This window comes from Salmo salar, chromosome ssa24 (assembly GCF_905237065.1).
Source record: "Salmo salar chromosome ssa24, Ssal_v3.1, whole genome shotgun sequence".
Taxonomy (NCBI): Eukaryota; Metazoa; Chordata; class Actinopteri; order Salmoniformes; family Salmonidae; genus Salmo; species Salmo salar.
Window position 1 is genome coordinate 4656652 of NC_059465.1, and position 27668 is coordinate 4684319.

The 27668-nt window shown below is 43.0% G+C and overlaps 1 protein-coding gene across 1 annotated transcript in view; it reads left to right on the forward strand.

Moving 5' to 3' along the window:
* The first annotated feature begins 2884 nt into the window (after positions 1–2884).
* LOC106585216 (whirlin) overlaps positions 2885–27668 on the forward strand; it is a 110267-nt gene continuing 85483 nt past the window's right edge. The window contains exon 1 of the mRNA XM_014171177.2: positions 2885–4298. Within this exon, the coding sequence (XP_014026652.2) occupies positions 3540–4298 (759 nt within the window). The 5' untranslated portion in view covers positions 2885–3539. The remainder of the gene's footprint in view (positions 4299–27668) is intronic.

Consider the following 27668-nt stretch of genomic DNA (forward strand, 5'->3'; position numbering starts at 1 on the left):
CACACAGAACGAGCAGTATGGCTGGTGGCATTGTCATGCTGGAGGGTCATGTCAGGATGAGCCTGAAGGAAGGGTACCACACGAAGGAGGAGGATGTCTTTCCTGTAACACACAGCGTTGAGATTGCCTGCAATGACAACAAGCTCAGTCCGATGATGCTGTGACACACCGCCCCAGACCATGACGGACCCTCCACCTCCAAATTGATCCCGCTCCAGAGTACAGGCCTCGGTGTAACGCTCACTCCTTTTACGTTAAACGTGAATCCGACCATCACCCCTGGTGAGACAAAACCGTGACTTGTCAGTGAGAAGCCCTTTTTGCCAGTCCTGTCTGGTCCATCGATGGTGGGTTTGTGCCCATAGGCGACGTTGTTGCCGGTGGTGTCTGATGAGGACCTGCCTTACAACAGGCCTACAAGCCCTCAGTCCAGCCTCTCTCAGCCTATTGCGGACAGTCTGAGCACTGATGGAAGGATTGTGCGTTCCTGGTGTAACTCGGGGCAGTTATTATTGCCATCCTGTGCCTGTACCGCAGCTGTGATGTTCAGATGTACCGATCCTGTGCAGGTGGTGTTAAACGTGGTCTGCCACTGCGAGGACGATCAGCTGTCTGTCCTGTCTCCCTGTAGCACTGTCTTAGGTGTCTCACAGTATGGACATTGCAATTCATTGCCCTGGCCACATCTGCAGTCCTCATGCCTCCTTGCAGCATGCCCAAGGCACATTAACGCAGATGAGCAGGGACCCTGGGCATCTTTCCTTTGGTGTTTTTCAGAGTCAGTAGAAAGGCCTCTTTAGTGTCCTAAGTTGTCATAACTGTGACTTTAATTACCTATTGTCTGTAAGCTGTTAGTGTCTTAACGACTGTTCCACAGGTACATGTTCATTAATTGTTTATGGTTCATTGAACAAGCATGGGAAACAGTGTTTAGACGCTTTACAATTAAGATCTGTGAAGTTATTTGGATTTTTACAAATTATCTTTGAAAGACAGGGTCCTGAAAAGGTGAAGTTTCTTTTTTTGCTGAGTTTATGTTCGATTTGTCCTTAATAAAGTATATGTACATGATTGAGATATGAATCTATTCTAAACCATATTTATTATGACTAGCCTAATGGGTGGTAACTCATTGGACATTAATATTTACATTCAATGCAATTCCCCCCTCCTGTAAATTAAATACCCTACCCTGTTCATCTTTTTTGTCTCATAATAGGTTAATTAACAACATTCTCAAATCCGGACCATTTAAATAACATGTTGGCTGCTGTTTTTGTAGGCTACTGTTTTTGTAGACATTTGCTTACTTGACCGTTTCTGGATAGGCTACTTACCTCCCAACAGTTGCAACTCCGGAGCATTTAAAAAACCTTTTTCTAGGTTTTCGTTTTTGTCGGCTCTTGCTTTCTGGGTCTTACTAAAGTCAGTGAGATGTGCAATACGCCTGCTCGCTTTTTCATGTGTTGGTGGCGCATGTTTTGATAGGCCTACCATGAACCCATGTTATCCATATACCGTATATGTCACGGGATACTAGGAGTGGTGGTAGAGTCAGGCGCAGAGAGCAGAGGTGAAGCATAACGACCTTTATTCTTCCCGGCACAAAACGGTCAACGCCAAAACCAACGAGCGCGTAACACAAATGACCAACCCAGTACAACGGGCAAAACAGTCCGGAGAGAGAATACAAGGCGTAAACCAGCACATCCAAAATAAACACAACAGTAAACGTAATCCCGCACAAACCTGGGCGGGCTAAACAGGCTTAAATAAACACAAATCAAGAACACAATAGGGCACAGGTGCAACCAATAAGACTAAACAAACAGAAAAGAAAAAAGGGATCAGCGGTGGCTAGTAGGCCGGCGACGACGACCGCCGAGCGCCGCTCGAGCAGGCAGGGGAGCCACCTTCGGTGGGATTCGTGACAGTATATATACAGAACCAATCAAAAGTTTGGACACACCTACTAATTCCAGGGTTTTTCTTTATTTTTACTATTTTCTACATTGTAGAATAATAGTGAAGACATCAAAACTATGAAATAACACATATGGAATAATGTAGTAAGCACAAAAGTGTTAAACAAATCAAAATATATTTTAGATTGTTCAAAGTAGCCACCATTTGCCTTGATGACAGCTTTGCACAGTCTTGGCATATTTTCATTTTTCAATGCATTTTTCTAAGGATTCTAGCGTTAATGCTTCCATGCTCACTCTATCCATAGCAAATACCATGGAGTGCATCAGGATGAGGAAATATGTGGATAGGAGAGAGAAGGCTTATTGCTGTGTTATTGCTGGTGGAGACAATGACCTAAAAATAGATAACGATTATAATTAGCCCATGGTCAGGTGTGCAGCTATGGGATGAGGTCTGTGTAGGGACCTGGCTAATGCAGCTGTATGGTCTTAAAGTCTGCTGAATGCTTAGCCTACTGTTATCTAGCTCCTTACAAATAGAGAGCCACCAGATTTCAGATACAGAGGAGCCCCAAATATTGGCCCTTAAAATAATATAATTATCAGAGATGTATTATAATACACTGAATGGGGACATGTAGCCCTGCATTTAGTCCATAGGCCTACACGTGATTGAAATTACGTAGTGAACTCTTGATGCCACTCTCACTAGCCTGGGTAGATCGCATGGACATTATGGAACTATCTTATGTAAGGTAAATGAACTGGAGCGTAGGGATACTGTAGCTGGAAACGTCCATTATTTATGTGCGTTACTTCAATGAGAACAACTCACGTATTGCCAAGCATCTGGATGTGTGGATGTGTAACGCCTCGCAATCCGCTGTCAGTTTCTCAGCAACACACACGCATACTGCACACACCTGCGTCATTTCCTAATCAGAAAAGATCTGAGTGAATGAGCAAGTGCGGAGCTTTTAAGTAACAATATGAAATATTCTTCCCCGATAGAGGAAGACCAGCTACCTTGCAATTGAAGGGGACACTGAAACGAACGAGAAACAACCAGCTTTATTATCATTGACCAAAATGAAAATGATGACATAGGTAGGCTACAAAGATGACCAATTGCGAACTGTTTTGCTCCCAGACAACCCAGAAGAACACATTCAGGTGCCACGTTTTGATAGCGTGTGTTTGTAGCGCAAGAGCGCGCGCATCTTGTCCGTCTTCTTTGTTATCCAGGATCATATTCAGTTGAATAAAAGTTGTTGTTGTTGTGAGAAGTCTAGAAATATTCCTCTGCTTCACGAGTATTTTTGCCAACTTTTTGAAGCAATTATTTTCTCACCATCATCTACGGATCTACCGTGCACCTTCACACAAACCGGACTCTCCATAAATAGGTGAATATCGAAGATGCGGCGGCAATGGAGAGCTGTTATTATTTGATGCTTCCGACAGGCATTATTGGAAAGATGCCACTTTTCAAAGATGACTTCCTCCAAGAATCACTGTGCGGTCATGTGTTTTCGGAGCGGAGAGACTTCTATAGCAGTATTTCAAATGCATGATCTGACTGGGGTGTGCTGTTTACGGTAAAGCTGTAGCATGATGAGCAGTGATTTGGAGCGCGTTTCACTCAATTCAACGACGGCTAACTCGGGAACTGGGTCGGGTGGCCGCGCGCTGTCAGCAAACGTTCGGAAGCTGCACAACGCGCTCAACCTGCTGCTCACAGACTTCGAGAGAGAACAGTTCATACACTGTCTCAATGTCTACCATGCAAAGCGCAACGTCTTCGATTTAGTTCAAACTCTCAAAATAATCCTCAACACGCCAAACAAAAGACAACTCCTCCCCATGTTGCGGTTGGTCATTCCGCGCTCAGACCAGCTGTTGTTTGACCAGTATACTTCCGAGGGCCTATATCTTAAAACGGACCATCTACCGCAAAACAGTGGTAACAACCCCGAAAGCTCTGGAGGAGAAGTAGGCAATGCTGCAAACCACCATGTCCCAATTCCCACTGCTCACTGTATGAACCCTCATGATCTCTCTTGTTATGCATCACCAGGAGCGTGTCCCGGCAAGGATGGTTTCAGCACCACTGCTGATGGGACCGCTCCCCAGGCTTTCATCCAGGGGGAGGCTTTTGGAGAGATCCGCCAAGTGACACTGAGACGCAGAAAGAGCAATGAGGGTTTAGGGTTCAGCATCCGGGGAGGCTCCGAGCACGATGTGGGAATATATGTGTCGCTAGTAGAACCCGGATCTTTCGCTGAGAACGAGGGATTGAGGGTCGGTGATCAGATAGTGACTGTTAACGACATGCTGTTTGACAGACTCTCACACATGGAGGCAGTCAAGGTAGGCTGTGTGGCTGTGTGTGTGTGTTTGTGTGTCTGGGACAGCCTCCTTGAAGCAGGGATAGATTGGTTGTCACCTCAAATCTCATTTTGTGTGTGTGTGTGTGTGTGTGTGTGTGTGTGTGTGTGTGTGTGTGTGTGTGTGTGTGTGTGTGTTACACGGATATCCCTATCAAGTGGCGATTTTAGCATATAAATCTTGGTGGGGAAAACAAACTTTTTTTTAATGCATTCCAGGAAAGCCACTACACAACACAACATTAAACAATACATTAATTGCTCTATAATGGTGACAAACGGTGCCCACAAACTGTTAGGGCCTGCATAAAGAGTCCCAACACCTTACCACTTCTACGCCTGGCTATCAGTTGAGCCTTGTCTGGCAGCAAAACAGTTCATTCAGCCTCATTTACTGCCTTTTAGCTAAACATATGGCTGACTTGCTGAAACATTTTTTTCAGTTTCCACTGACAATTGAGATGTAAAAACGATGGCATAGGGGGTGACGTGCAGATAAGAGGCAATCTGTAATTTTGATTAATACATTAATGAGCGAGCAAGGATGAACGTAGTCAATGTAACTATTTGTTCTTCACTTTTGAAATGTACAGCGACAGAATTCAGAACATGGACCTTTATTACAGTATTCTCCCTATACACCAAGTCAGAACCGTAATATAAATAAAGGGGTCATATAAGCAGACAGTGAAAGGTCTTACAATATTAAATGCTTACATTTCTCTAAAACAGGCTATAGGCTACATGTGCACCACCAAGTCAGAACAGTAGGCTAAATTATGAGGGGAAAATTGACAGCTTACTACACAACATACACTTAGTATTACTTTCTTAGCTACAGTATATATTTCTCCCTGGAATATTACATCATTTATGCAGCTGGAGCATACAAGACATTTTTGGACTCAACTTGTTGTGCTGTGCTCACTTGAACAGGATTGTTGGCGCAGCGGTCTTTGTCATAAAAGTTAGGCATTCTCTGAATTTATGGTGCTTTCAAGACAACTGGGAACTCGGGGAAAAAAAACAAGGTTGAATCCTGATGACTTCAGTGATCTTCAGGTCGGAGCTCTAGAATGAGGCCCGAGTTCCCAACTTGCAATTCCGAGTTGGATGACCATTGAACATGTATTTTCCCAGTCGTAGCTTGCTAGCTAATATTTTGAAAGTATGATGTCGACATGATCAGTCCAATCAAAGCTACTGTAGATATAACGTAATTTGACAATTTTATCTGTGGCCAATGACCTTGAGCCTTCTTGGATGGACACTTATAATGTAACTCTATGGCAGCACCCAAAGTGCTTTAATTTTTAAGCTCTACCCGTAGATTTTGCAGTGATGTAGTGTCCCCATGAGTGACACAACACTGAGCCAAGCATGGCGCAACTAGAGAACATTACCAACCCCTACACTCCGTATTTTCCGCTGGCTGCCCCACCACCACAGAAAGCACTGAGCTAGGCTGAAACACCTGCATTTAGACAGTGGCAACGATGTTGATTATGAACATGGTCTCTTGCCTGCTAATGCCTGCAATGCAGTGAAGAACACAATATGACAACAATAACATCTAATGTAACTGGCCCCTCTAATAGTACAACTGGCCCCAGCTTGGCCACCCCAGTTGAAATGGTCTAGAACCACCACTGGTTTGTATGCGGCTATATTAACTAAATGTTATTTTAAAAAATAACATTGTTTGCTAACTGATATGTGACACATATTAATGCCAAAATAGCATGCAAAACAGGCAAAACCCCCACGTGCCCTGAATGACGGGTCGCCACTGTCCCTATCCATAGTGCATATGCTAAATAGAGAAGCTGAATAAAACAGAAGAAACCAAGACACAGGGTAGTAGTAGCAATGATGCCCAGTTCCTATACACCATAATGTGACATTAATAAACACACAAAAGCTCTTTTTACATCTCAAATGGCACAATATTCTTTATAAAAGGGCACTACTTTTGACCAGGAGCCATAAAAGGCCCTTGTCAACTGTAGTGCTCTCATAAGGTATTGTGTGCCATTTGGGAGACAATTCATGTCTGTTAACCTGTCTGGGCGAGCAAGCGTCCCACCCTAGTCAACAGCCAGTGGAATCGCGTGGCGCGAAATACAAATACCTAAAAAATGCTATAACTTCAATTTCTCAAACATATGACTATTTTACACCTTTTTAAAGACAAGACTCTCGTTAATCTAACCACATTGTCCGATTTCAAAAAGGCTTTACAGCGAAAGCAAAACATTAGATTGTCAGGAGAGTACCCTGCCAAAAATAATCACTCAGCCATTTTCCAAGCAAGCATATATGTCACAAAAACCAAAACCACAGCTAAATGCAGCACTAACCTTTGATGATCTTCATCAGATGACACTCCTAGGACATTATGTTATACAATACATGCATGTTTTGTTCAATCAAGTTCATATTTATATAAAAAACCAGCTTTTTACATTAGCATGTGATGTTCAGAACTAGCATACCCAGTGAAAACTTCCGGTGAATTTACTAAATTACTCACGATAAACATTCAGAAAATACATACATTATTTTAAGAATTATAGATACAGAACTCCTTTATGCAATCGCGGTGTCAGATTTTTAAATAGCTTTTCGGCGAAAGCACATTTTGCAATATTCTGAGTACATAGCTCGGCCATCACGGCTAGCTATTTTGACAACCACCAAGTTTGGGACTCATTAAACTCAGAATTACTATTAGAAAAATTTGATTACCTTTGCTGTTCTTCGTCAGAAAGCACTCCCAGGACTTCTACTTCAACAACAAATGTTGTTTTGGTTCCAAATAATCCATAGTTATATTCAAATAGCTCCGTTTTGTTTCTCGTGAATGCGCCTCTCAGTCTCACTGTCCCCAGGCTGACCACTCACAAATTCTCCTGCTGTTCTTCGCCCAGAGACCGCAGACACCCCATTCCACTTTCTGGCGCCTTCTGAGAGCCAATGGAAGCCTTAGAAAATGTCACATTACAGCACAGATGCTGTATTTTCGATAGAGATGCAACAGAAGGACAACAAATTGTCAGACAGGGCACTTCCTGTATGGAATCTTCTCAGGTTTTGGCCTGCCATATGAGTTCTGTTATACTCACAGACACCATTCAAACAGTTTTAGAAACTTTAGAGTGTTTTCTATCCAAATCTACTAATTATATGCATATTCTCGTTTCTGGGCAAGAGTAGTAACCACTTTAAATCGGGTACGTTTTTTATCCGGCCGTGCAAATACTGCCCCCTAGCCCCAACAGGTTAAAACCTCTCTAGGCTAGGTGGGACGGTAGCGTCCCACCTGACCAACATCCAGTGAAAGTGCAGGGCGCCAAATTCAAACTACAGAATTGTAAATATTTAACATTCTTGAAAATACACATGCAATATGTCAAAATAAAGCTTAACTTCTTGTTAATCCAGCCAAGGTGTCAGATTTCAAAAAGGCTTTACGGCGAAAGCAAACCATGCGATTATCTGAGGACAGCACAGCACCATAGAAATGCATAACAATACATTTCAACCAGGCAGGTGGCGACACAAAAGTCAGAAATAATGATAATTCATGCCTTACCTTTGAGGATCTTCTTCTGTTGGCACTCCAATATGTCCAAGAAACATCACAAATGGTCCTTTTGTTCGATAAACTCCTTTTTTATATCCCCCAAATGTCCATTTATTTGGCGCGTTTGATTCAGAAAAACACTGGTTCCAACTCGCCCAACATGACTACAAATGATCTAATAAGTTACCTGTAAACTTTGTCCAAACATTTTAAACAAGTTTCCTAATCCATCCTTAGGTATCCTAAAACGTAAATAATCGATCAAATTTAAGACGGAATATACTGTGTTCAATAGCGGACAAAATCAAAGTGGAGCGAGCTACAGGTCGCGCACCCCAAACAAAACAGTCCACTTGGCTTGACTCTCATTCTGAATAGCCGTACTTCTTCATTTCTCAAAGGAAAAACATCAACCAATTTCTAAAGACTGTTGACATCTAGTGGAAGCTATAGGAACTGCAACCAGGTCTCTCATAAATCTAGTTGACCATAGAAATCTAATTGAAAACACAGTGAACTCAAATGTTTTTTTTTCCTGGATGGTTTGTCCTCGGGGTTTCGCCTGCCAAATAAGTTCTGTTATACTCACAGACATTTTTTTTAACACTTTTAGAAATTAGGGTGTTTTCTATCCAAATCTACCAATTATATGCATATCCTTTACTTTGGGCATGCTTTTCATCCGGATGTCAAAATACCGCCCCCTATCCCAAAGAAGTTTTTAAGGAAAAAGGACAGGACCAGTGAAAAGCAAACTAGTAATGTAGTCTTGTCTGCTGAAACAGAGCGACAGAGAGTGTCATGTGGGATACTACATCAGTTGCTTACCTCTCTAGGCTAGGCGGGACGAATTCGTCCCACCTACGTAACAGCCACTTGCAGCCTGTGGCGCGATTTTCAAAACCTTAAAAATCCTATTACTTCAATTTCTCAAACATATGACTATTTTACAGCCATTTAAAGATAAGACTCTCGTTAATCTAACCACACTGTCCGATTTCAAAAAGGCTTTACAACGAAAGCAAAACATTAGATTATGTCAGCAGAGTACCAAGCCAGAAATAATCAGACACCCATTTTTCAAGCCAGCATATAATGTCACCAAAACCCAGAAGACAGCTAAATGCAGCACTCACCTTTGATGATCTTCATCAGATGACAACCCTAGGACATTATGTTATACAATACATGCATGTTTTGTTCAATCAAGTTCATATTTATATCAAAAACCAGCTTTTTACATTAGCATGTGACGTTCAGAACTAGCATACCCCCGCAAACTTCCGGGGAATTCGCTAACATTTTACTAAATTACTCACGATAAACGTTCACAAAAAGCATAACAATTATTTTAAGAATTATAGATACAGACCTCCTCTATGCACTCGATATGTCCGATTTTAAAATAGCTTTTTGGTGAAAGCACATTTTGCAATATTCTAAGTACATAGCCCAGGCATCACGGGCTCGCTTATTTAGACACCCGGCAAGTTTAGCACTCACCATAATCATATTTACTATTATAAAAATGTCATTACCTTTTGTTGTCTTCGTCAGAATGCACACCCAGGACAGCTACTTCAATAACAAATGTTGGTTTGGTCCAAAATAATCCATCGTTATATCCGAATAGCGGCGTTTTGTTCGATGCGTTCCAGACACTATCCGAAATAGTAAAGAAGTGTCACGCGCTTGGCGCAATTCCTGACAATAAAATTCAAAGTATTCCATTGCCGTACGTCGAAGCATGTCAACCGCTGTTTAAAATCAATTTTTACGTCATTTTTCTCGTAGAAAAGCGATAATATTCCGACAGGGAATCTCCTTTTCGGCAAACAGAGGAAAAAATCCCAAAGGCGGGGGCGGTCGGGGTCACGCGCATAAGCTAGTGTCTCTTGATGGGCCACTTGAGAAAGGCGATAATGTGTTTCAGCCTGGGGCTGGAATGACGACATTCTGTTTTTTCCCGGGCTCTGAGAGCCTATGGAAGACGTGGGAAGTGTCACGTTAGAGCAGAGATCCTTAGTAAATGATAGAGATGGAAAAGAAGTTCAACAAATGGTCAGACAGGCCACTTCCTGTAAAGGAATCTCTCAGGTTTTGACCTGCCATTTGAGTTCTGTTATACTCACAGACACCATTCAAACAGTTTTAGAAAATGTAGGGTGTTTTCTATCCATATGTAATAAGTATATGCATATTCTAGTTACTGAGTAGGAGTGGTAACCAGATTAAATCGGGTATGTTTTTTATCCAGCCGTGTCAATGCTGCCCCCTAGCCCTAACAGGTTTTAAGGTCCAGTTTAAGACGCTAGTTTTAATCCCATCAAAATCAATGTTGTATTTTATTCTACATCACTGATCACAGATTCATGCTCCCTACCATAGCCTGTGTCTCCAATGCGATCTTAGCTGAATGTATAGTGCAGATACTGGGGCAGTCCCAAATGTTACCCTATCCCCTATATAGTGCACTAAAAGTAGTATGAAATTGAAAGTGGACTTGTAAGTGGAACGTAAAGTAAAGTGGAGGGGGCAGGGTGAGTGGAGTGCAGTGGAGTGGAGGGAGATGAATACAGGCAGCAGAGTGAGAGTGTGTGTCTCAAATGGCTGCATATTCTCTATAAAGTGCACTACTTTTGCCCAGAACCCATATGGTGCCATTTAGTGCATTGTAAGGAATAGGGTGCGGTGCCATTTAGGACTCAATCAGACAGTGTAATGCCTGGTTCTCTTATCTAGTCAGGAAAATGTATGTGTTTCACATAGTGACATTATTTGTGTGGTTGCTATCAGTGGGGTCTTTTGTTGTCACAGCAGGTGTGTTTTATCAGTGCTGCTGTCTGTGTTCGTCAGGCTGTCTGTCACAAGACATTGTATGGCAAATGCCATCTGATTTCACCCAGTCAGACTTGAATACACAACCTGCAGCTTTCTGTTGTTGCAAAATAAAAGCCCTTTCAGAGGATTCAGAATTGATTGATGTATAATTTAAGACCAAATAAAGAACCTTTTTCAACACAGTCAAAGAAAATTAGGCTATTTTGGATCACTTTAGAAAGAAAACAACTGTTTTCCAAAGTTAACATGTCCAGTCATTTATTTAATCAAATACTGAGTCAAAATATGAATAGATATTTTTTATTAAATAAACATTTCTTGTATTGGATATGTTTATCTTTTGAAGTTTCTGTTTGCTTGCCTCAAAATGCTTGCCTCAAAATGAGGGATTTAGAATGGTTGGGCCTTGGCAGAATCATATATTAAGATATGATTTAAGTATATCTAAATATATGGATGTTGGTCTTGGTGGTTATTGCTCAGCAGGCTGCTAATTGTGCCTGAATAGAGGAGTCTCTGAAGGGCAGACAAATAGGGTTGTGTTGTCTTACTTATTAAGTTTTGAATGGGTTCAGCTTGTTATGTTAGGAACCTGGTAATTATGAGTCAATGTATTGTTGTTGGTCTTCGGTTTTTCTCAAGGTACAGATCTAGATGGACACTGATAAAAGATCAAACCAGATGTATTCTCCCAACTGAATGCTTCAGCTGGATAGCATACTGTTACACAGTTCTTTATATACAGTGCATGTAGCAAATGTCACAGGAGGATTGCACAGGCTGGGCCGGATGGCTATTCTTCCTCCTTGAGTTACAGTTCCTCTCTCTGCATCCTGTTATTCTCACTCCGCTCCCCAACTTCGACGTTGAAGACCATCTCCCATCTTCCCACAGGAACTAGACTGGTGGGCAGTAACTCAACCACGACCTTATCATAACCCAGACAGATGGCTTCTGTCCAACTGCAAAGCATGTTCTAATCCCAGACAGATGGCTCCTATCCAACTCTTATAGAATCGTACTTGCACTCAGAGACAGGCTCCTTCTGTACTTGTCAGTACTTGTCCATTTGCCCATGTGTAACACACATACAGTGCATTTGGAAAGTATTCGGACCCCTTGACTTTTTCCACATTTTATTACGTTATAGCCTTATTCTAAAATGGATTTAAAAAATATATATCCTCATCAATCTACACACAATACATAATAATGACAAAGCAAAAACAGGTTTTTAGAAATATTTGCAAATGTATTAAAAATAAAAACGGAAATAACTTATTTAGATAAGTATTCAGACCCTTTGCTATGAAACTCGAAATTGAGCTCAGGTACATCCTGTTTCCATTGTTCATCCTTGAGATGTTTCTACAACTTCATTGGAGTCCACCTGTGGTAGATTCAAATGATTGGACATGAAATGGAAAGGCACACACATGTCTATTTAAGGTCCCACAGTTGACAGTGCATGTCAGAGCAAAACCAAGTCATGAGGGCGAAGGAATTGTCTTGTAGAGCTCTGAGACAGGATTGTGTCGAGGCACAGATCTGGGGAAGAGTGGCAACATTTTTGGCAGCATTGAAGGTCCCCGAGAACACGGTGGCCTCCATCATTCTTAAATGGAAGCAATTTGGAACCACCAAGACTCTTCCTAGAGCTGGCTGCATGGCCAAACTGAGCAATCGGAGGAGAAGGGCCTTGGTCAGGGAGGTGACAAAGAACCCGACTGTCACTCTGACAGAGCTCTACAGTTCCTCTGTGGAAATGGGAGAAACTTCCAGAAGGACAACCATCTCTGCTGCACACCACCAATCAGGTCTTTATGGTAGAGTGGTCAGACGGAAGCCACTCCTCAGTAAAAGGTACATGACAGCCCACTTGGAGTTTGCCAAAAGGCACCTAAAGAACTCTCAGACCATGAGAAACAAGATTCTCTGGTCTGATGAAACCAAGATTGAACTCTTGGGCCCGAATGCCAAGCGTCACGTCTGGAGGAAATCTGGAACCATCCATACGTTTTTTTATTTTTTATTTAACCTTAATTTAATTTAACTAGGCAAGTCGGTGAAACATGGTGGTGGCAGAATTATGCTGTGGGGATGTTTTTTAGCTGGAAGGGACTGGGAGACTAGTCAGGATCGAGGGAAAGATGAACAGAGAGATCCTTGATGAAAACCTGCTCCAGAGCGCACAGACTGGGGCAAAGGTTCACCTTCCAACAGGACAACGACCCTAAGCACACAGCAAAGACATTGCAAGAATGGCTTCCGGACAATTCTCTGAATGTCCTTAAGTGGCCCAGCCAGAGCCCGGACTTGAATCCGATCATACATCTCTGGGGTATTATGTGTAGATTGATTAGGTGGATTTTTTAAAATACATTTTAGAAGAAGGCTGTAATGTAACAAAGTGTGGAAAAAGTCAAGGGGTCTGAATACTTTCCAAATGCACTGTATGTGTGTTACACATGGGCAAATGGTCAAGGAGTTTGAATACTTTCTGAATGCACTGTTGGTTCAATTTAACCCATAACTAGATAATTACTACTGATAAGCTAATTATACTATACATGAAAAGGTGCTCAGGTCACTACGGTCTCTAATAGTCTTTACACAGTTGAACCATTACAAAGAGCTCCAGTTACATAAGTGGCCATATATATTTTCATAAAATGTGTAAAAGCCTTAACTCGCTTAATACGGTTTCCATAAGCAATGTTGACATTAGAATGCAGTTAAAACCACCTCTTCCGAGCGATTTTACTAATGCGCTCTAGTGTACCTAAAATAAATTAAAATGGTTTTCCAGTGTGTTTGTCGCTGTTATTTTTTTAAGCATTCATATTTTTTATGGAAAAAGGGTTATTAACTCATAACGTTATGGGAAAAGGGTTTTTGTTCCAGATAACTGATAAGATCCACAGGATGAAATTGTCATTTTATATAACTGTTACATCACTTTTCAGTTTTTGTCTTCTATCCGTTCCCAGCAGACTCCTATCCCAGCAGACTCCTATCAGTTCCTAAGGCCTGTACCACCCTGCTGTGCTGCTATGATTTCCCTGCAGAGAGAGACTGTGGCTCCCTCTCAGTTATTCATTGGTCTCGATCCCCATCTCATCAAGAACTAAATAATTCATTAAAGCTTTTAATTAAGCAGGCAGCATTTAAGGCAGGGAGCAACAAGGCTAATGCTTCCTCTCTTGTGCTACTTCAAAGGATACGTCACAAATGGCACCCTATTCCCTATATAGTGCACTACTTTAGTAGTGTAGTGCACTATTTAGGAAATAGAATGCCATTTGAGACGTAGACAAAGTGCCACTGTATGTATGCCAGACAGGAAGCAGCTGGAGGGAGTGAGCAGTTATATACATTTACGTAGACATTTTTGTGATTTAGCAGACACTCTTATCCAGAGCGACTTACAGTAGTGAATGCATACATTTACATACCTTTTTTGTGCTGGTATACTCTTCATTGTTTATCCGGTGCTGTTATGGAACACATACAGTGTAATATATTCAAATCTCATATTACTTTAAGCCTGTATGTTTCTCTGTAAAAGAGCTGGGGGGAGTGCAGCTGAAGTGAAATGGAAACTTTGGTCTATGGGGTTTTACCTACATGGTTCTCCCCTGCAGTGTTGTGACTCTTTTTTCACAGTAAACCAAACAGCCTGGCAAGGAGCTTATATCGGTCACTCTTATCTGCATTCTCTCCCTCTCTCTTTTCCTCCCTCTCTCTCTCTTTCACACGCTCACGCACACGCTCTCACACACGCATGCGCGCACACACACACACACACACACACACACACACACACACACACACACAGAGGAATTTGCTGAAGGCAAGACAGCCCTCACAGTCTTGTGAATAGCTAATACTCTTACTCGTCCTCTCCATTCATTCAGGAGGAAGTAGATGAAGCAGAAACAAGCTGTGCTGAATTCCCACCGCTCTGGAACAGACCTCTAACCAATACTGCTGCTGCTATTTATATAGCGTGATACACAGGGGCAATTGAGTTTTTCATGTAACCTAACAAATAGCGAATGTCATGACAAAAGCTTTAGAGAAACGGTACCGTTATATAATGGCGGAGTGTGAATAAAGAGGTGAATAATAAGCAAATAATTAAATAAATAGATATCAAGGGAAGGAGCAGCAGTTGTGCTCAGCTGCCATGGCGTGGTCAGTATTATCAAAGTGGATCCCAGCCAGGCTTGGGCTGCATCCCAAATGGCACCCTGTTCCCTATATAGTGCACTCCTTTAGACCAGGGACCATAAGGCTCTGGTCAAAAATAGTGCACTATGTAGGCAATAGGGTGCCATTTGGGACGCATTTGGGACGCAGTTCAACCATTGATTCATCAAAGAGCTATTTTGCTTTGAGGGGGCAGCAGTGTTTTTTTGAGATGTTTGAAATGTTGAGTTATAGTTGAATCAATTGGGTGGGTTCTCATCCCATGCACAAAATGTGTGCTATATATCTTCTCTTCCTTACTGAGGCACCATGGAGGGCCCTGCAGGGCCTAACATACTCCAGCACAGCTCTCTCCACGAGATGTAAGAAAAGAGGACGACATGAGACTCACCTCAACCATCTCTCAAAATCATGCCCTCTTTTTATACTTCTGGGCCTGTATTCATAAAGTGTATTCAACACTGCACCAAAGGACTGAGAATGAACATATTGAAGCTGCCCAAGGTTGAATGTAAGATGCTAACTAATGCACTTTACATGAGTTCTTGTTATTTGTAGTCTGAGATTAGTGTATGGCTCAGATCAGCCCTAGCCCATACATGTCCCCCCCCGCCCCCTAGTTCTGACTGACTTTGTCCCTGGCTTCATTACTGAACTGTCATCCCCATTATATGTGCTGCTTCTCTTTATCAAAGCCACCTGTCTGTCACCTTCTCCCCCATCTTCCTTTCTTTCCTTTTTTCTTTCTTTTTCACCTGTCTCCTGTCACCAGTGATCCATTTCTTGTCACCCATCTTTCAACTCTTTTGCTTTCTCTGTATCTCTCGCTCTCTCTCTGGACCTATATTCCTTTCTTTCTTCTGTCTCCCTTTCACTGCTAAAGCATATCTTCCTGTCCTTCTCTCTTTGCTCTGTCTTCCCTGGACAATACTGTGTATCTCACTCTACCACTCACTCAGAATACCAACCAACAGCCCTCTACAGAGAGAAACATTTAAACTGATATGCTTCAGCAGCACATCAAGCCAGTCTGTCCGTCAGACAGCAGTGGAATGGATGGATAGATAGACAGGCAGTAGTAAATTCTGTGTTTTATGGAGCTGTTAGAGCATTGTGCTGTAGCTTGTAATTACTGTCTGAAATGAAGATACTTGGGCTCTAGACTCCATCTCAGGCTACATCCAAAATGGCACCCTATAGAGTGCAGTACTTTCGACCAACTCAGTGGCCTTGTGGTTAATGTGTCTGCACTGAGATTGGAAGGTTGGGAGTTCAATCCCTTGCTGAGCAATACCAAAGACAGTAAAAATGGAAACCGGTGTGTCTCTGCTTGGCACTCAGCATTATGGAGATAGATTGGGGGTAAGACCCTGTGATAGACTAGAGTCCAGGGAGTGAACTTGTACATGAAGCTGTCTCATGCTACAGAAACAGGAGCCAAGGCTTGTGGAAGGCTACTTCCTTACTATGGGCCGTGTGGGATGCAGAACAATCTCAGGCTCCCAGGAGAACTATGGGCCCAATAATGAAAGGTCCAGACAGGTGACATCCTCACATTATGATAAACTGGACCTTGAGAGTAGTCTTTACCACTATTAGTTGCAAATCTTGGCTTGAGGTAATTGGATGATTATAGGTATTGCTGTAATATGAGCATTAAGATTATCTGGTTTTGGGTGCGAAAATTATATAATTTTTGTTATTTATTTTACCTTAATTTAGCCAGGTAGGCCAGTTGAGAACAAGTTCTCATTTACAACTGCGACCTGGCCAAGATAAAGCAAAGCAGTGCGACACAAACAACAATACAGAGTTACACATGGAACAAACAAACGCACAGTCAATAACACAATAGAAAAAATCTATATACAGTGAGGGAAAAAAGTATTTGATCCCCTGCTGATTTTGTACGTTTGCCCACTGACAAAGAAATGATCAGTCTATAATTTTAATGGTAGGTTTATTTGAACAGTGAGAGACAGAATAACAAAAAAATCCAGAAAAACGCATGTCAAAGATGTTATAAATTGATTTGCATTTTAACTTCTATGGGCTAGGTGGCGCAGGACACAGTCCTCCGCTAGCGCAGGACACAGCCAGTGAAATATCAGGGCGGCAAATTCAAAAACAACAATATGTCATAATTCAACTTTCTCAAACATACAACTATTTTACACCATTTTAAAAATACACTTCTCCTTGATGTAACCACATTGTCCGATTTCAAAAAGGCTTTACAGCGAAAGCAAAACATTAGATTATTATTAGGAGAGTACATAGACAAAAATAATCACACAGCCATTTTCCAAGCAAGGACGTGTCAATAAAACCCAAAACACAGCTAAATGAAGCACTAACCTTTGACGATCTTCACCAGATGACACTCCTAGGACATTATGTTACACAATACATGTATGTTTTGTTTGATAAAGTTCATATTTATATCCAAAAACAGCATTTTACATTGGCGCGTGATGTTCAGAAAATGTATTCCCACCAAAACGTCCGGTGAATGTGCACATCAATTTACAAAAATACTAATCATAAACGTTGACAAAATATATAACAATTATTTAAAGAATTATAGATAGACTACCCCTGGGTGCAACCTAAACTCAGAATTAGTATTAGAAATATTCTCTTACCTTTGCTGATCTTCGTCAGAATGCACTCCCAGGACTGCTACTTCCACAAGAAATGTTGTTTTTGTTCGAAATAATCCATATTTATGTACAAATACCTCCGTTTTGTTCGTGCGTACAGATCACTTATCCAAAGGCATAACGCGCGAGCGCGGAACGAGAGACGAAAAGTCAAAATGTTCCATTACCGTACTTAGAAGCATGTCAAACACTGTTTAAAATCAATCTTTATGGTATTTTTAATGTCAAATTGCGATAATATTCCAACTGGACAATAGCATATTCATTCAAGAAGAAAAAGAAGGAACGGCGTGCTCGCGTTACTGCGCATATCCAATCCCTTTGTTGCCAGGCAGACCACTCAGTAACTGAGCTCCTATTATCTGCCCAGTGACAGGAAAATGCTCAAACCACTTTCTGAAGGCTTTAGAAAGCCAATGGAAGCCTTAAGAAGTGCAACATCACCCCACAGACACTGTAGCTTCGATAGAGAATCAAAAGAAGAACTACAATTCTCAGACTTTTCACTTCCTGCTTGGATTTGTCTCAGGTTTTTGCCTGCCATATGAGTTCTGTTATACTCACAGACACCATTCAAACAGTTTTAGGAACTTCAGAGTGTTTTCTATCCAAATCTACTAATAGTATGCATATTCTAGTTTCTGGGCCAGAGTAGTAACCTGTTTAAATTGGGTACGTTTTTCATCCGGCCGTGAAAATACTGCCCCCTAGCCCAGACAGGTTAATGAGGGAAATAAGTATTTGACCCCCTCTCAATCAGAAAGATTTCTGGCTTCCAGGTGTCTTTTATACAGGTAACGAGCTGAGATTAGGAGCACACTCTTAAAAGGGAGTGCTCCTAATCTCAGTTTGTTACCTGTATAAAAGACACCTGTCCACAGAAGCAATCAATCAATCAGATTCCAAACTCTCCACCATGGCCAAGACCAAAGAGCTCTCTAAGGATGTCAGGGACAAGATTGTAGACCTACACAAGGCTGGAATGGGCTACAAGACCATCGCCAAGCACCTTGGTGAGAAGGTGACAACAGTTGGTGCGATTATTCGCAAATGGAAGAAACACAAAAGAACTGTCAATCTCCCTCGGCCTGGGGCTCCATGCAAGACCTCACCTCGTGGAGTTGCAATGATCATGAGAACGGTGAGGAATCAGCCCAGAACTACACGAGAGGATCTTGTCAATGATCTCAATGCAGCTGGGACCATAGTCACCAAGAAAACAATTGGTAACACTACGCCGTGAAAGACTGAAATCCTGCAGCGCCCGCAAGGTCCCCCTGCTCAAAAACGCACATATAGATGCCCGTCTGAAGTTTGCCAATGAACATCTGAATGATTCAGAGGACAACTGGGTGAAAGTGTTGTGGTCAGATGAGACCAAAATGGAGCTCTTTGGCATCAACTCAACTCGCCGTGTTTGGAGGAGGAGGAATGCTGCCTAAGACCCCAAGAACACCATCCCCACCGTCAAACATGGAGTTGGAAACATTATGCTTTGGGGGTTTTTCTGCTAAGGGGACAGGACAACTTCACAGCATCAAAGGGACGATGGACGGGGCCATGTACCGTCAAATCTTGGGTGAGAACCTCCTTCCCTCAGCCAGGGCATTGAAAATGGGTCGTGGATGGGTATTCCAGCATGACAATGACCCAAAACACACGGCCAAGGCAACAAAGGAGTGGCTCAAGAAGAAGCACATTAAGGTCCTGGAGTGGCCTAGCCAGTCTCCAGACCTTAATCGCATAGAAAATCTGTGGAGGGAGTTGAAGGTACGAGTTGCCAAACGTCAGCCCGAAACCTTAACGACTTGGAGAAGATCTGCAAAGAGGAGTGGGACAAAATCCCTCCTGAGATGGATGCAAACCTGGTGGCCAACTACAAGAAACATCTGACCTCTGTGATTGCCAACAAGGGTTTTGCCACCAAATAGTAAGTCATGTTTTGCAGAGGGGTCAAATACTTATCTCCCGCATTAAAATGCAAATATTTTCAAAATGTTTTGACATGCGTTTTTCTGGATTTTTTGGTTATTATTCTGTCTCTCACTGTTCAAATAAACCTACCATTAAAATTATAGACTGATCATTTCTTTGTCAGTGGGCAAACGTACAAAATCAGCAGGGGATCAAATACTTTTCCCCCTCACTGTACAGTGTGTGCAAATGAGGTAAGATTAGCGAGGTAAGGCAATAAATAGGCCGTAGTGGCGAGGTAATTACAATTTAGCAATTAAACACTGGAGTGATAGATGTGCAGAAGATGAATGTGCATGTAGTGATACTGGGGTGCAAAGGAGCAAAAAAATAAATAACACGGGGATGAGGTAGTTGGATGGGCTATTTACAGATGGGCAATGTACTGTGAGCTGCTCTGACAGCTGATGCTTAAAGTTAGTGAGGGAGATATGAGGATTCAGCTTCAGTGATTTTTGCAATTCGTTCCAATCATTGGCAGGAGAGAACTGGAAGGAAAGGAGGAATAGGCTTTCGGGGTGACCAGTGAAATATACCTGCTGGAGCGCGTGCTACGGGTGGGTGCTGCTATGGCGACCAGTGAGCTGAGATAAGGCGGGGCTTTACCTAGAAAAGACTTATAGATGACCTGGAGCCAGTGGGTTTGGCGACGAATATGAAGCGAGGGCCAGCCAACGAGAGCATACAGGTCGCAGTGGTGGGTAGTATATGGGGCTTTGGTGACAAAACAGATGGCACTGTGATAGACTGCATCCAATTTGCTGTGTAGAGTGTTGGAGGCTATTTTGTAAATGACATCGCCAAAGTCAAGGATCGGAAGAATAGTCAGTTTTACGAGGGTATGTTTGGCAGCATGAGTGAAGGATGCTTTGTTGCGAAATAGGAAGCCGATTCTAGATTTAATTTTGGATTGGAGATGCTTAATGTGAGTCTGGAAGGAGTGTTTACAGTCTAACCAGACACCTAGGTATTTGTAGTTGTCCACATATTGTAAGTCTGACCGTCCATAGTGATGCTGGACGGGCAGGCAGGTGCGGGCAGCGATCGGTTGAAGAGCATGCATTTAGTTTTACTTGCATTTAAGAGCAGTTGGAGGCCACGGAAGGACAGTTGTATGGCATTGAAGCTCGTCTGGAGGTTAGTTAACCTCTCTGGGACGTGGGACGCTAGCGTGAAATAGCAGGGCAGCAAATTCAAAACAACAAAAATCTCATAATTCAAATTTCGCAAACACACAAGTATTATACACCATTTTAAAGATAAGATGCTCCTTAATCCAACCACAGTGTCCGATTTCAAAAAGGCTTTATGGCGAAAGCATACCATTAGATTATGTTAGGACATGGCCTAAACAAGAAAAACCACACAGCCATTTTCCAAGCAAGGAGAGGCGTCACAAAAACCATAAATATCAAATCAAATCTATTTATATAGCCCTTCTTACATCAGCTGATATCTCAAAGGGCTGCACAGAAACCCAGCCTAAAACCCCAAACAGCAAGCAATGCAGGTGTAGAATCACGGTGGCTAGGAAAAACTCCCTAGAAAGGCCAAAACCTAGGAAGAAACCTTGAGAGGAACCAGGCTATGAGGGGTGGCCAGTCCACTTCTGGCTGTGCCGGGTGGAGATTATAACAGCACATGGCCAAGATGTTCAAATGTTCATAAATGACCAGCATGGTCAAATAATAATAATCATAGTAGTTGTCGAGAGTAAGTGTCAGTTGGCTTTTTCATAGCCGATCTTTGAGAGTATCTCTACCGCTCCTGCTGTCTCTAGAGAGTTGAAAACAGCAGGTCTGGGACAGGTAGCACGTCCGGTGAACAGGTCAGGGTTCCAGCAGGTCTGGGACAGCACGTGTGGGACAGGTAGCATGTCCGGTGAACAGGTCAGGGTTCCATAGCTGCAGGCAGAACAGTTGGAACTGGAGCAGCAGCACGGCCAGGTGAACTGGGGACAGCAAGGAGTCATCAAGCCAGGTAGTCCTGAGGCATGGTCGTAGGGCTCAGGTCCTCCGAGAGAGAGAAAGAAAGAAAGAATTAGAGAGAGCATATTTAAATTCACACAGGACACCGGAAAAGACAAGAGAAATACTCCAGATGTGACAGACTGACCCTAGCACCCTGACACATAAACTACTGCAGCATAAATACTGGAGGCTGAGACAGGAGGGGTTAGGAGACACTGTGGCCCCATCCGATGAAATCCCCGGACAGGGCCAAACAGGTAGGATATAACCCCACCCACTTTGCCAAAGCACAGCCTCCACACCACTGGAGGGATGTCTCCAACCACCAACATACCATCCCGGGACAAGGCCGAGTATAGCCCACAAAGATCTCCGCCACGGCACAACCCAAGGGGGGGCGCCAACCCAGACAGGAAGACCACGTCAGTGACTCAACCCACTCAAGTGACGCACCCCTCCCAGTGACTCAGCCCCCGTAATAGGGGTAGAGGCAGAGAATCCCAGTGGAAAGAGTGGAAACCGGCCAGGCAGAGACAGCAAGGGCGGTTTGTTGCTCCAGCCTTTCCGTTCACCTTCACACCCCTGGGCCAGACTACACTTAATCATAGGACCTACTGAAGAGATGTGTCTTCAGTAAAGACTTAAAGGTTGAGACTGAGTCTGCGTCTCTCACATGGGTAGGCAGACTATTCCATAAAAATGGAGCTCTATAGGAGAAAGCCCTGCCTCCAGCTGTTTGCTTAGAAATTCTAGGAACACAGCTAAAATTAATCACTAACCTTTGTTGATCTTCATCAGATGACACTCCCAGGACTCAATGTTACAAAATACATGTATGTTTTGTTCGATAAAGTTCATATTTATATCCATAAACCCCATTTTACATTGGCGCGTGATGTTCAAAAAATGTATTCCCACCAAAACACCCGGTGAATGAGCACATCAATTTACAAAAATACTCATCATAAACGTTGATAGAATTTACAACAGTTATTGAAAGAATTATAGATACACTTCTTAATGCAACCTGCTGTGTCAGATTTTAAAATAGCTTTACGGCGAAAGCACATTCTTCAATATTCTGAGTACAGAGCTCAGCCATCAAAGCAAGCTATACAGTTACCCGCCAAGTTCTGGAGTCAACTAAACTCAGAATTAGTATTATAAATCTTCCCTTACCTTTGCTGATCTTCGTCGGAATGCACTCCCAGGACTCCCACAAGAAATGTTATTTTTGTTCGAAAAACTCCATATTTATGTCCAAATACCTCCGTTTTGTTGCGAGCGCAAAACCTGAGACGAAAAGTCAAATCGTTCCATTACCGTTCGTAGAAACATGTCAAACGATGTTTACAATCAATCCTTAGGGTCTTTTTAACATAAAACTTCGATAATATTCCAACCGGACAATAGCGTATTCATTACAGAGGAAAAAGAAGGAGCGTCGCACCAGCGTGCTTGCTTGCGCAGTAAACAACTCACTGGTCCCAGGCAGTCCACTGATTGACTGAGCTCCTATTCTCTGCCCAGTAACAGTAGAAGTGAAACAAGTTTCTAAAGACTGTTGACATCCAATGGAAGCCTTAGGAAGTGTAAAATGACCCCACGGACACTGTAGTTTAAATAAGGATTAGATAGAAAAATTACAAGTCACTTCCGGGTTGGATTTGTTCTTAGGTTTTTGCCGGCCATATGAGTTCTGTTATACTCACAGACATCATTCAAACAGTTTTAGAAACTTCAGTGTTTTCTATCCAAATCTACTAATAATATGCATATCCTACCTTCTGGGCCCGAGAAGCAGGCAGTTTAATTTGGGCACGTATTTATCTGAATTTCTGAATACTGCACCCTGTCACCAAGAAGTTAACACAGTGTCCAAAGAAGGGCCAGAAGTATCCAGAATGGTGTCGTCTGCGTAGAGGTGGATCAGAGAATCACCAGCAGCAAGAGCGACATCATTGATGTATACAGAGAATACAGAGAAGAGAGTCGGCCTGAGAATTGAACCCTGTGGCACCCCCATAGAGACTGCCAGAGGTCCGGACAACAGGTCCTCCGATTTGGCATACTGAACTCTGTCTGAGAAGTAGTTGGTGAACCAGGCGAGGCAGTCATTTGAGAAACAAAGGCTGTTGAGTCTGCCGATAAGAATGTAGTGATTGAGAGAGTCGAAAGCCTTGGCCAGGTCGATGAATACGGCTGCACAGTATTGTCTTTTATCGATGGCGGTTATAATATAGTTTAGGACCTTGAGCGTGGCTGAGGTGCACCCATGACCAGCTCGGAAACCTGATTGCATAGCGGAGACGGTACGGTGGGATTCAAAATGTTCGGTGATCTGTTTGTTAACTTGGCTTTCGAAGACCTTAGAAAGGCATGGTAGGATAGGTATAGGTCTGTAACAGTTTGGGGGATGAATGCAGCATCTTTTCAATCTTTGGGGATCTCAGACGATACTAAAGAGATGTTGAACAGGCTAGTAATAGGCGTTGCAACAATTGCGGCAGATCATTTTAGAAAGAGAGGATCCAGATTGTCTAGCCCAGCTGATTTGTAGTCCAATTTCTCTTTCAATCAGCTTCTGGATTTGGGTGAGAAAATGAGTTTCCACGTTGCTTAGGGGTCATGCCAGCGAAAATGCTAATTGAAATTCTCAGTTATCGTGGATTTATCGGTGGTGACAGTGTTTCCTAGCCTCAGTGCAGTAGGCAGCTGGGAGGAGGTGCTCTTATTCTCCATGGACTTTACAGTGTCCCAGAACTTTTTGGAGTTTGTGCTACAGGATGCAAATTTCTGTTTGAAAAAGCTAGGCTTTGCTTTCCTAACTGCCTATGTTTATTGGTTCCTAACTTCCCTGAAAAGTTGCATATCGCAGGGGCTATTCGATGGTGATGCAGTACGCCACAGGATGTTTTTGTGCTGGTCAAGGGCAGTCAGGTCTGGAGTGAACCAAGGGCTATATCTGTTCCTGGTTCTACATGATAATTTGTGTGAGATTGTGGGCATCTAGCTTAGATTGTAGGATGGCCGGGGTGTTAAACATGTCCCAGTTTAGGTCACCTAACAGTACGAGCTCTGAAGATAGATGGGGGGGCAATCAATTCACATATGGTGTCCAGGGCACAGTTGGGGGCAGAAGGTGGTCTATAAGAAGCGGCAACGGTGAGAGACTTGTTTCTGGAAAGGTTCATTTTTTAAAGTAGAAACTCAAATTGTTTGGGCACAGACCTGGATAGTATGACAGAACTCTACAGGCTATCTCTGCAGTAGATTGCAACTCTGCCCCCTTTGGCAGTTCTATCTTGTCGGAAAATGTTATAGTTAGGGATGGAAATTTCAGGATTTTTGGTGGCCTTCCTAAGCCAGGATTCAGACACGGCTAGGACATCTGGGTTGGCAGAGTGTGCTAAAGCAGTGAGTAAAACAAACTTAGGGAGGAGGCTTATAATGTTAACATGCATGAAACCAAGGCTTTTACAGTTACAGAAGTCAACAAATGAGAGCACCTGGGGAATGGGAGTGGAGCTTGGTGCTGCAGGGCTTGGATTAACCTTTACATCACCAGAGGAACAGAGGAGGAGTAGGATTAGGGTACGGCTAAAGGCTATAAGAACTGGTTGTCTAGTGTGTTCATAACAGAGAGTAAAAGGAGCAGGTTTCAAGACATAATGTACAGACAAGGGAATGGTATGGTGTGAATACAGTGGAGGTAAACCTAGGCATTGAGTGACAATGAGAGAGGTTTTGTCTCTAGAGACATAATTTAGACCAGGTGAGGTCACCGTATGTGTGGGAGGTGAAACAAAGGGGCTAGCTAATGCATATTGAGCAGGGCTGGAGGCTCTACAGTGAAATAAGACAATAATCACTAACCAAAACAGCAATGGAAAAGACTTATTGATATTAGGGAGAGGCATGCGTAGCCGAGTGATCATAGGGACCAGTGGGTAGCTTGGCGAGCTGGAGACACGGCGATTCAGACAGCTAGCGGGCCGGGGCTAGCAGAAGGGCTTCTGTTGTAGCCCCCTCGGACGGTTACATTGGCAGACCAGTCATGTTGGATTGGCAGGGCTCCGTGTAGGCAGTAAAAGGGTCCAGGCCAATTGGCAAAATAGGTATTGTAGCCCAAGAAATTGGCTGATGGTCCTCTTCAGCTAACAGTCCGATATGCTCTAGACAGCTAGCGGCTAGCAGGCTAGTGGATGGGCCTTCAGGGAACGTTGCGACGGAGGAGCCTGTTGAAACCCTTCGGGCGGATTACATCGGTAGACCAGTCGTGATGAAAACAGCGGGGCTCCGTGTCGGCAGTAAAAGGGGTCCAGGCCAATTGGCAAAATATGTATTGTAGCCCAAGGAGTGGCTGATGGACCTCTTCAGCTAGCCGGGAGATGGGCCTAGCACGAGGCTAGTTCCAGGCTCACTGGTGCTTGCTTCGGGACAGAGATGTTAGCCGGGGGTAGACATTTCGATAGCAGCTAGCTGCGATGATCCAGGTGAAAAGGTTCAGAGCTTGTGGTAGGAAACCGGAGATGTGGAGAAAAAGCAGTCCGGTATTCTCTGGGTTGAATCGCGCTGTGCAGACTGGCAGGAGTTGACCGGGCTAAGGTTACCTGATGACCGCTAGCAGTGGCTAACTGACTACTAGCTAGTAGCTAGTTAGCTGGCTAGCTTCTGTTTGGGGTTCCGGTTCTAAAGTATAGAAAATAGCAGATCCATACCACATTGGGTAGGCGGGTTGCAGGAGAGTATGTTGAAACTGAGGTTAAAAATATAACTAAATATATACGAAATATATACAAAGGGGGAAAAAAAGATAAACACACGGGACACGACAAGACAAAGACGTCTGAACTGCTACGCCATCTTGGATTCGTGTCATATAACTGCTTAGATGAGTAGTATGATGGACTAATTTGGATGTACTACAGTTGAATAACAATAGCAAAACTGTAGTATCCATTATTGTGATACTCTGATAATTGCCACCGAATTCCCTGTGGAACAGAGATGCTCTTTGCCACCTTTTACATCAGCTTCTGAGCTCCAAGTCATACAGCAGGCAGCATTATGTACCCTAACACTTGATTGCCTGACAGTGTTTCCTGCTTCATTAACTTAGAGTGCATCCCAAATAGCACCCTACTCCCTATATAGTTCACTACTTTTGACCAGGACCCATAGGGCTCTCGTCAAAAGTGCACTATATACTGTAGGGAAGAAAAAGTTTGTTTGTGTCTGTTTGGTGGTTGACATTATTATATTTTACCTCTCTGTCTGGGCCATCAGTTGGGAAATGGTGATACTACACTCTTTCCCTTCAGTGCACCTCTAGTCTGTCAGTAACAGCAGGGATGCACTTGTAAAGCTGTAATCAGGTTGTTTCTTTGGCAGACAGGTGAATGTTGATACAGCACTGGCACTGTGCTTGCCGTACCACTTCCTACCTAACCAGCACTTACCGAGACTAGAACTCGGGACTTCTGCTTCGCACACATGCGCTACCAACTTCCTTGACAATGTCCTAGCCAGTTACACCACTGAAAAGCTAGCAATACGGCAGTGCCGGGGGAGACATTTTATGCTGAGTAAGTTATTGATCCCCATCTGTTACACTATTCAGTTATTCAACTGGTGTGATGAACTACATTAGTATAACTCCAGAAACTTTTAACCATTTAGGGAACCAAATTGCTAACTTGCTTTCTTTCTGTTATTTTGCTCACACCTTTGAATATTCCACAACAGACAATAAGAGGTCATGGAAAATGTCTTTGTTCGTAGGAGGTGTTTTTCTGACAGTTAGGTAAAGGTCAGTGACTTATTATTATGACTCAGCTGTTATTAGAACCAGTGATGATGTCTTGAGCGTCTCCTGGAGTTCCTTGGAGCCTCTTTATTCATGGCAGAACCCACACTTTCAAACAATGACAGCTCTTCCAATAAGACCACATTTTTCAGTGGCTGTTGTTGAGTGTCCTTGAATGTACACTATATATACAAAAGTATTGGACACCCATTCAAATGAGTGGATTTGGCTATTTCAGCCACACCCGTTGCTGACAGCTGTATAAAATCAAGCACACAGCCATGTAAACTCCATAGAC